The 11,556-nt window shown below is 34.6% G+C and overlaps 1 protein-coding gene across 5 annotated transcripts in view; it reads left to right on the forward strand.

Moving 5' to 3' along the window:
• MTHFD2L (methylenetetrahydrofolate dehydrogenase (NADP+ dependent) 2 like) overlaps window positions 1-11,114 on the forward strand; it is a 138,133-nt gene extending 127,019 nt beyond the window's left edge. For 4 of the 5 annotated variants that reach the window (XM_012464389.2, XM_012464390.2, XM_021666095.2 and 1 more), the window contains one exon: window positions 9,774-11,114. In XM_012464389.2, coding sequence (XP_012319812.2) covers window positions 9,774-9,886 — 113 coding nt within the window. In that variant the 3' untranslated portion in view covers window positions 9,887-11,114. Of the gene's footprint in view, window positions 1-7,599; window positions 7,714-9,773 lie in introns of all 5 variants that reach the window. The other variant, XR_002477670.2, reaches the window with a different exon arrangement.
• Window positions 11,115-11,556: the final 442 nt, after the last annotated feature.

Consider the following 11,556-nt stretch of genomic DNA (forward strand, 5'->3'; position numbering starts at 1 on the left):
TACAGATTTGCCACTCTGATTGGAATGTTTAGTGGCTTGGGGAAAAAAAAATAAGGGGAGGGGAAGGACTGGAGAGGATGACAAAAGTGTATGATGATCCTGTATTTCTAAAGACATCATGAAAGGGAGATATTTTTAGTAATTTTCTCAGCCATCAATAGAATTACCAGAAATATAGCAGTATTGCTACTCCTGCCTACTAAAATGGAATCTGGAAATGGCAGCTGATAGCATCCATGGTCAGAAAGAAGGTTCCACTGATAAATCATAGCTAGAGTTCACAGAAAGCAACTTTAAACTTTCTCCAGGTGATTGATTTGCTGTGTGGTTCCACTAATTGTCTTCTAAGTGGTATGAGTGGTGTTTTTAGAAATTTACATCTATTACCAGATATATAGAGATTTAGTTTAACATAAAAGAAAATAAGACTTAGCCACCCTACAAATACAAATTGCAAAGTAAATAGGTGAGAGAAGTCCTTGTAAGTGCAGCTCACCAAAGTAATGAAGTCAATACTATTTGTATAGAAATATAGATTAGTGTCATACATTTCTACCAAATTAGGGCAATAATCTTCTCTGTCTCATTACTGCTCACAGGATGCCATGATAATGAACACCTCAATATATTTAGAAAACTTGTGGAAACCTCAAGATTCAGCAACCAGATGAATGTAAGAAGAAATATAGTAAATTGCCTCTGGAGCACTTGATTCCTGGCTGCCTTCCAATGGCAAGCCACTGACTTGTTAAGGAATCATTTGCTCTCTAGTTCACCATGCTCTTGTGTCATTTTTATATCAACCATATGAGAAAGTGGAGTCTTTTCTGTATTATCTCCTGAGTCATATTATTTCTCCAGTCCTGTGTCATTCAGGTTTTTCTGGTTGTTATTCCTGTACTTCATTTTCCTGAAGCTTGTCTCCCCTTCATTAGAGTGGATATGTTTGAGAGGCCATGCTTAAGTGGCTTGCATTTAGAAGCATGGGAAAATTCTTCAAGCATTTAATTTAGACAATTACATATGTATACTAGGAAGATGAAATTCACATGAGAGAAGCAAGAAATTTTTGTTCTGCTGCCTTGCCACAGATAAAGGAATCATAATTCTTCCTTTTAAGGGAGGGAGTTGATTTTAAAAAGTAATTATAGCACTGTGGAGAACTGACATGAAACAGAGTACTTCTTTAAAAGAGACAGTGAATCAGAAGATAGAATGACAAATAAAATAATACAAATGACAAATAAAAAAATACGAATGACAAATAAAAAATATAGGAACATGAGACATCAGCTCTTCTTCCTCCACCCCAAAAATAAATTTATAGAGCACAAATATATTCTTTAACTTTGTTAGAATATGCAGTTTTCAAAATACACTAGCAAAATTAATTCTGCTTAGATATATATGGAAATTCCATTATTTGGGACCTTTGGAGTAGATATAATGTACTGAAATAGAAATTTCGTATTTGCCAAGGTATTAGAGAGTATTCCAACAAGGTATCTTAAATAAGAATCTGAATTATTAAATTCCTGGCCCTAGGAACCTGAGAACATAAAATTTCCAAATGATGCAATGACACAGAGCACACAAGGCTGAGACAAGACACCCTGTCATGAAGCATGGGTTGCTGGTGCCAAAATATTAATGACTGCATACTATTTTATTCTTACTTAAGTTTTTAAAGGGCATTTTAGTGTCCCTTATGTTGCTATTAGTATCCTTCATAAGTAAACTTTCTGCACCCTGTCATCTCTGTTATTCTTGAATATTTTGGAGATGTCTACATAGACTGGATTAGTTTCTTCCATCATCTTTATCATCATCTCAAATTTTAAATATGAAAGAACCTCTGCTCTATAACTATTGTTTTTATACTGACATTAAAAAATTGTTTTCTTCAAGTAAGAATAATGTAAATGATGTCAAGCCAAGTCTTAGTTCTTCCTTTTAGAAATCTGAAGTCAGTAACATGGAGGTGGGGGTCATCAGCCACATGATGGAGAAGAGAGAACATAGAAGATTAGACGTGCATGCCAGCCTGAAAGAGGATAACTTGAGTAATGATTTAGTGGCATGCAATAGCCTGAAACTTTATGAAAATGCAAGATGAATTTCTCCTTTACTATTTTCTTCTAAAATTATTTAGTACTATGTGTTTTTCTCATAAGTTTTTCACATTACAAAACTGACCACTCCTAAATATATAAATAGCCAAGTTTATTCACAAAAGACTCTTATAAAAGCTTATTCAGCCTGAACACATTAACTATACTACCATCACCCAACCTAAGTTTCTTGAACGCCATACAGCCCATGACCACCTCCTCAGCCTTCTCTCTTTCTTCTCGCTGTTTTTGTCATGTGCTTTGGTCATAATGAACTTGTTTCAGCCCCTTTGTTACATTAGATTCATTGTCAGATCCAGCCCACCTTTGATTTTACTCTTCCCTGTGTCTGCATGGCTTTCTCCCTTTCTTCCCTGCTCAGGCATCCATCAATCTTGCAGCTTTTCTGCTACTTTACAAATCTTTCTCGAATCCCCATATCTGATTTGTGTTTTCTCTTTGAGGTACTCCCATAAGAGCCTGGATTTATTCCCACCTTAGTGAATCTCACTTTGTTTTGTAATATTTGTGTTTATCTCCTTTCCTTCCACCCAGATACTAAACTCACTTCATTAGAGAAATATGCAAACACAGGACACTTTCCTCATTGGGTTTTATGCTACCTCAACATATGTTTTTACAAAATGTTAAAAATACTTTAATCATTGCTCTTAAATTAATATATAAAATGCTTGTTATTTTCTACTAGGTTCTACATAATCAGACACTGCTACCTCTTCCATGTCATCTCCTGCAACTTTGTCTTTACTCCGACATCTCAGCTGTACTGGCCTTCTTACAGTGTTTTCAATAGTTCAGGCTGCTTTCCACCTGAGGGAAGCTTCTTGCCGCCTTTATCTCATTGTCTCTTCTACACAGGACACTGTCTATTCTACACGTCTCTATTCCACCTGGAAAAACTCAGCATGGATATGCCACATTAATACACAGTGCTGTTCAGGCTCAGATCCTCTTGACACCTTCACAGTGCAGTATACGTTTCATGTGTAGCACATATCACAGCTGTAGCCTAATTATTATTTAGGCATCTGCATTTTTAATGTCTATCTTCCCAACTAGACTAAAAGCTCCAAGAGCTTTTAATAACTCTATCTTTCTTAAGAAACATTTGTTATGAATCTATCTGGTCCAGTTTATAGTATGTGTGAGAACAGTGACTAATTGAATATAGGGCTAGAAAATGATGCAAGATAAAGATGTCAGGCCAGAAGATAAAATACATTGATTGCCATAACAAAGAATTTATATTTTATCCTAGAGACAGTAAAGAACCATCAGATGTTTATAAGCTGAGATAATCAAATCTGTGTTTTAAAGAATAACTCTGGCATCAAATTGTGTGGCTGACATGGTGTACTGGGAGCCAAGAGGCTACTATAGTAGATTATAAAAAATGGCCACACATTTATTTTGTCCCCATGTGGACGTACCCTTTGCAGGATGACTTGGCCATTCTTCGTATTCCAAGTCTGAATTTCAGCTTGATAGTGTGCCTTGCTTTGGCCAGTGGGACATTAGCAACTCTGATGTAAACAGAAGTGTGAAAAGCATTTGTACATTGGGGTTTGCCTGGACCTGACTGGGAACCTGAGGCCATGATGTGAAGTAGCCATACTACAGCAATGAATTCCAACCAGATTTTAAATTTTCTCCATCCTGTTTATATGTAGAACATTCTTTTCCCACCATTAGAAATATCTCTCACTTCAGACATTAATTCTCAGTGATACATACTGAGAATGTGCAATATTGGGGTAGGAGGAGGCATATGCAGTATGACTTAGCCTCACAAGAGATTCTGATATGCTCTATGAATGCAAATTCTCTACAAATACAATTTGAAAATCACTCTAGTAAGTTTTGCTGATAAATTAATGAACAGTTAACTTAGCCTGGGAAGTTAATAGGCTCCACAAAGATTCATTTATGCTGAATCTGGGAAGGCAGAATAAATATTTATCAGCTGGAGGAGTGAGAGAAGGGCATGTTAGACAAAGGGTATAGTATGTACAAAGGCAAATCTTACATCCAAAATGGCTGATTTTAAATCTCTTATTTCTGTACAGCTGAACATATACCCTAAAATTCTTAATCATGCTAGCAAAGCCATAGCACTTTCAAGGAAATCTATGGAATTACTTTGCAGGGTCCAAAGTTTGCAGGGAGGTAATTCAAATAAATTGTTATGATAATTATTACCTTTCCTCAAAATATTTTTATTTTCAGAATTAATTTAAACATTTCTAAGTCATTTTCATCTAGGTCTCATTCTCCAGAGAAAGTTTCATGCAGGCAATAGGATCTGGTGGTGGTTTATTTGTCTCAATTGTCAAATAGTTTCAGTAGGCCGAAAATCATGTTGATTTTGTGAAATAGAATCTAACTCTGGTTTTGTTAGATTATGTGTTAATTAACCTCATATGAAAGGGCTGGTATCAATCAGGATCTAGTACCTGATTCCCATATATACCAAACTTCTGGTATTCCCTCAAACAGACATGCATACACCCTCACACCTACACCCACAGTAAATTAAGGTGCTGAAGGAAGTTACTCTCCTATACTGCTTCCGTATTTCTCTTTAATGGAGCATATAGAACACCTTTTCCCTACACATAATAGGATTAATATTTAAAATCATCATCTTCAAGCAAGTGCAAACACTTGTCTGCCCTCAGGGAAAGACTAGCCAATGAGAGGTTATTCTGGTGATGTAATGCTTGTTACCTTGCTCTCTTTCAGATATGATTGGGGAAGACGCTTTTCAGAGCATCAAACATAAATAAAATTTAACTCCTTCTCATATGACTAATTTTAGCATATAAGCCACCTGTAGTATTTCATATGTGTGTTGCTTAGGATAGCCCTAAAATAGTTATGCAAAATCATTAGAATAGAGAATTTTTGTTAAGCATTGACATCTTTACCCACTGACACTTGCCAGTAACTCCCTACCTTTCTTGAGAGATCACTTACTTCTGTATCCTGATCCTAATGTAAATAGACAAAGTATATATTAACACTAGCCAGCAGCAGAAGATACTCATGAATATCAAATCAAAAGGAATAGAAGCCTAATATGTGTTTTCTAAAATCAAATTAATCACTCTGCCTCTCATGACCATGTACAAACTTTATCTTCATATCCGTATACTTTATTTCAAAAACAAAAAAGATTGAAGCAAGTATTTGAATAATCAGGTGTGTTTACAATGCTATTATAATCTTCTGCTTCATGAGTAATTTTTGGGCTCCATTGATGCTACTAAATGCTTACTGATGTTCAGAGAAGCCCTAGCCCATGTTAGGTGAAGCGCCATTACCCCTTAATAGTCTAATTCTATGAAAACTGATAGGCAGGACAGGGTGAATGTATATTGGTTTCTACCTCTAAAATATGCAAAAATGCAGACACTGAGCTAAAAAATTTCAGGCAGATGTTATTTTATGCAGTATCTCATTCCCATTCCCTCCTCCTCCACCCAAACCTCACCTTTTCAGCTGAGCAAAAGAATGCAATAGTAAGCATGTTGTCTGTAAAACATCATTTGGAAGAGGAAGATCGTGATACCTGAGCAGACAGATGGTTTATCTGATCTAACACCAGGAATAAAACAACTCAGCCAACTGTGTAATTTGAAATGTAAGATGTAGTTCAGAGATGATAGCTATGAGAACTCATAGTCAAATATAGGAAAATTAATATCTTAGAATGTTTTCCTCTTCATTTATTTTTTTCTAGAATACTCTCCTAACACTTTGAGAAAACAGAGTTAATTTCTGGCACTTGAGCTGTTCTTTGGACTTTTCTACTTGTTCAGGTCATATCATTGCATTGGGATGGGGTGAAATTATGGAATTTTAGAGTATTTCTAACCTGGCTGTGAGCAGTTTCTCTACTATATAGGAGAGTGGTAAGTCACTGTTAACTTCACTGAGCCACAGTTTCCTCGTCTATTAAAATGAAATAATCAAATATTATTAGAACAATGTATACAATTATTGGCAACTAATTAATAGGTACTCAATTGATAGTAGCTATGCTTTTTACTATTTTTTCAGAGACAAATAGTATCAAAGCCACTTTACCTTTCAAAGTTAAAAACCAAACAACATAGAAATAATTTTATGCCCACAATAGATATAGCTTCCCTGATATAACAAATTATATGCCACTTTTAAATTTTGAAAGAAATAATTTTGTTTTCCATTGAAGATTCAATTAGCACTTGATTTTTACTTTCCAATATTATTTAGCAATATTTTATTTTTGTGTATTAATATGTCAACATTAGTATTTTACAAATATATGACTATGTTCTATTAGTATAAATGGCAGTAGTACTGTAAGTAGTAATAAAGTAGTAATAGCAGTAGTAGCATTAGTAGTAGCAGTAGTAGTAGTAGTAGTAGTAGTAGTAGTGTAACTGTTTCTTCTAAAGACCTGCCACATTTTAAAGGCATTGCTTCTTCAATGCTTGAAGAAAGGTCTTGAAAGGCATTTCTTAGGCCATTAAGTCAGCTTATTGAAAAGTGGAAAATGCAGTTTATCACCCTCAAGCAAAATGAGTAGCTTGAGTTTTTCAGTAAATTAGCTTAAACTAAATTGATATTGTTTATATCCAGTCAAAAGCACTGACACATTTCTGCAAATTGATTTTAGATTTTAAGTAAGGGAAATTTAAGTTCATTTTCTCAAAATTTGCTGAGTCCCTAACCTGTGCATGGAGACATTGTAAGATTAAAAACAACAACCACAATGACTTGGCTTCTGCCTTCTAGGTGCTGGTATCTAGTTCAGGGAACAGATAGTGCAGTGTATTATGTTCCATAATGGAGGTAGGTGTCAAATATTGGAAATACTCATGGTGGGACTTACTTTTTTTAATATATATTTTTTTATTGTACTTTAGATTTGGGGGTACATTTGCAGATCATGCAGAATTGTTGCATAGGTACATACATGGCAATGTGGTTTGCTGCCTCCATCCCCCTGTCACCTATATCTGGCATTTCTCCCCATGGTATCCCTCCTCAACCTCTCTACCCCTCACTATCCCTCCCTTAGTCCCCCCCAGCAGACCCCAGTTTGTGATGCTCCCCTCCCTGTGTCCATGTACTCTCATTGTTTAACACCCGCCTATGAGTGAGAACATGTAGTATTTGATTTTTTGTTCTTGTGTCAGTTTGCTGAGAATGATAGTTTCCAGATTAATCCATGTCCCTACAAAGGACATGAATTCATCATTTTTATGGCTGCATAGTATTCCATGGTGTGTATGTGCCACATTTTTCTTGTCCAGTCTATCATCAATGGGCATTTGGGTTGGTTCCAGGTCTTTGCTATTGTAAACAGTGCTGCAATGAACATACGTGTGCATGTGTCTTTATAAAAGAATGATTTATAATCCTTTGGATATATACCCAGTAATGGGATTGCTGGGTCAAATGGAATTTCTGTTTCTAGGTCCTTGAGGAATCACCACACTGTCTTCCACAATGGTTGAACTAATTTACACTCCGTGGTGGAACTTTGAATTCAACACTGGAGGATTGAGTTTTTCAGGAAAATTATAGACAGGTGACATTTCATTGGCTTTCAGAATATAATGAGTTTCTTGTTTGGATAAGATGGAATAATGATCCAGGTAGAAGGAACAGTTAGAGCGAAGGAAGAAAGGACTAAAAACTTCATAGCTATTTATTGATTGGCTATTGACCCAGTCTAATGTTTCTGCAGAATAGAATGCACTAGATGGAAATGTAGCAGTGGAAAGATATGCTTTCTCTATAGAGTCTGTTTGTAAAAGTGAAATATTACCTTCCAAATCATAGTATTCTTTTCTTTTTAACATGCCATCAGAAAATTCATGACACATATTAACTATACATTTTTTGTGATGTATTTAAGCTTATTGGACCTTTCTTCAAGTAAAACAATATTATTCCTATGTTTTTCCTATGATTTAAAAAATTATTTCAATATACTATTCACTTCAAATAAAGTAAAGGTAAATTCCACAAATTATCTTTCAAACGGGTGACATAAGTTGTGCAAAAATAATATTAAAGATACAGAAAACATTTATTGTAGAAGCCTATATGAGCTGACTTGTAAAAGGTGATACATCTAGATAGCATGTGGTTAATAATGTCAGATTATGCATTAAATAAATATTGTCTATGCTAATGTTTTACTAACAGTTATCTGGAAAAAATTCATTGCTCTTATTCACACAATAAAGCACCAAACCATCAAGTAAATGAATGCAGCAAGTCATTCACCTTTAATACTGTGGGTTTGAAAACATTGTGTTTGTTTGTTTGTTTGATTGATTTGTTTGTTTTTAAGATGGAGTCTCACTGTCGGCCAGGCTGGAGTGCAGTGGTGTGATCTTGGCTCACTGCAACCTCTTCCTCCTGGGTTCAAGTGATTCTCCTGCCTCAGCCTCCCGAGTAGCTGGAATTGCAGGTGCATGCCACCATGCCCAGTTAATTTTTGTATCTTTAGTAGAGATGGGGTTTCACCATGTTGGTCAGGCAGGTCTTGAACTCCTAGACCTCGTGATCCACCCTCCTCAGCTCTCAAAGTGCTTGGGATTACAGGCATGAGCCACCACACGCAGCCTGACAACATTCTTAAATAAAACTTGCTGACAGTTATCTGCCATTTTCTTTAAATATACAATTCTTTATGACTTATGGTGGGATTACGTCCCAGTCATCCTAAGTTGAAAATATCATTAGGTCAAAAATGCATTTAATACGCCAAACATCATATCTTAGTCTAGGCTACGATAAACATGCTCAGAACACTTACCTTAGCCTGTATTTGGACAAATCATTTTGGAATGCAGTACATTGTAGATTATTGGTTGATCATGGTTGTTCACCTTTGTGATCTCATGGCTGACTGGGAACTTTGGTTTAGTACACTACTCAGCATCTTGAGAAGTATTGTATCACATATCACTAGCTAAGAGAAAGGTCAAGATTCAAAATTTGAAGTATAGTTCCCACTGAATCTGTATTGCTTTTGCACAGTTGAAAAATCAAAAAATTATAAGTCAAACCACTGTAAGCTGGGGACTATCTGTATTCACTGAATAAGTTTTCATACCTCTGAACAGGACTATGTATATGTATTCCTAATTCAAGTATATTTAGTGATATTTATTAGACTTGAACTGAACTGTAATATCTACACATACATTGTGATATTGCTATAAAAGGAATAATTCTATTTAATAAATGGTATTTGCTGAACTTTCTATATTCCATGTCTCTTTTGTGACCAGTATCATGTATTTTAGAATTAGTTAACTAGAATTACAGGTTACTGGGTCAATCATAGGTTTCATTATGTAAAACAAACTGAGCTGCATGGAGCTCGAACTTACAGTATTGGCCCATTGTGGTCTTTCTGTTGCCTTAGATGTCATTCACAGAAGTATTTGTCTAAGTGAGCATGTGTGTGTGTGTGTGTATGTGTGTCTCTGTTTATTACAGCCTACTTGATTCTAAAAAAAAGTTTAGTATGTGTAATGAAGAAAGAGCCACTATATTAGCATGTTTAAAAATATGAAAATCTCAGATAAATTTTAAAATAAAGAATATTCTGTTTTTCCCCACCCCCATCAGCTGTTAAGAAGAAAGCTGGCTTTATCACTCCAGTTCCAGGAGGTGTGGGACCCATGACAGTGGCAATGCTTCTGAAGAACACCCTTCTGGCAGCTAAAAAAATCATTTACTAGATCACATGAAAGGATAAAGCAAATTGAAGTCATGCTATTTGTTTATTTGATGAAGGATAAAACCTTTATATTTTACTACGAAGCTATTTATTTCTACATGGTATTTATTTTTTCATTGATGGAATCATTGTGGATCAAATGATTCACACAATTTTATGAATTTCCTGCTAATTGATTTTGAGTTTTAAGAAAAAAAACAAAGCAATTCCAATGAAAATTTTGGTAACAATTGTCTATTTTGAGGATATTTGTTCATAATGTTAAAACAATAAAGGGCTCATAATAAATATATTTTTGACACAATTAAATATCACATATCTCATATAGTATGTTTTCAACAAATGTCCTGTCAGCCAAATGAGCACCCATTTAAAATGTAATTTAGGTTTTGCTGTTTGCATGCTCACATTTTTAATATATTTTATGATCTAAGTCAATGCTGAAAAAGAGCTTGCTTACTACAAGAAAAATGGAATATTGAAAATAGAATCTTGATCTCAAATATCCCCCAAATACATTCTATAAACCCATCCTAATGAGAAATTATGTTCTATTTAAGGAAAGGAAAATAATTCAGGAAGGCAATAAATGCACTATTTGGAAGAGCAATGATTATATCACATTGTGAATGACTACTTGTCACAGTAAAAATACATGAAGAATGTGTAAGATTTAAATGTCATTTCTTTCTTCTTCTAAAAAATATTTGGATAGTACCTTCACTGAGCAATAATGGAAAAATTCCAAAATAAGTAAACAGATAAAACTAAGGTTGTATTTTCCCACAAATATAGTATGAATGAGGTCATATTAAAGAACAGCAACTGTTAATGTTTGTTCACAAATTCAGAAATCTAATAGGAAAACATGATACTTTCAATGTGCCAAAACTAAACCTTAGTATACAACTAAAAATCTCCTCGTTTCTTGCCCATGTGTCTTCCCTCTTTTGTTATAGCATTTGTTCCTCAAATTAGATGCAACATTTCTAACATAATTTAAATTAAGAAATACTATGAATGTAGTGGAAGTCTATTTTGAGACTGCTAAAGCTGTTTAATTGATACTGTGTTTTTATGCCCAAATCCCAGTATGTTTATATACAAATAATGATTCTCACCCAGCGCATGTCTTTATCAATGTGTACTCCTGACAATTTGTGTGAAAATAGACTAGATGTTTATAATTAATAACATTGCAACTGTTTAATAAAAGCAATTTGAAGAAATGCCTTATTCATTTTTCTTAAGATAGCTATAAATTTCTTACTCATTTCCTTACTGCATGCTAGAGAAATGCACAAGTTTCTAAAACATGAAAGAACATGTTATATAGCATATTCCACAGTCAATTCAGACCAATTGTTGTCTGATAATCCTGACAGAAGTTTAAATTTAAAGCTCCCAAGCTAACATTCAGAAAAGTCCTCTTTAATTTTTAAGGATCCCTAACTCCCAAAACAAATAAAATGATTAAAATACATGTATGTGGAATATGTGAAGACTGTAATTTTGAGCTCTACCCCAAGAGTGGTGCAGGAAGGGTTGCTTTGGAATAACATTCAGAATTCAGACTTCCCGGAAACTAATGAAAACACTGTAGAAGAAAAATTACTCTGATACTTGTTTAAAACAGTCAAGATGTTAAGACTATTGCAATGGATGAAAGAG

This window comes from Aotus nancymaae, unplaced genomic scaffold (genome assembly GCF_030222135.1).
Source record: "Aotus nancymaae isolate 86718 unplaced genomic scaffold, 86718_ANA_hifiasm-v0.15.2.pri h1tg000006l, whole genome shotgun sequence".
In the NCBI taxonomy this organism is placed as follows: Eukaryota; Metazoa; Chordata; class Mammalia; order Primates; family Aotidae; genus Aotus; species Aotus nancymaae.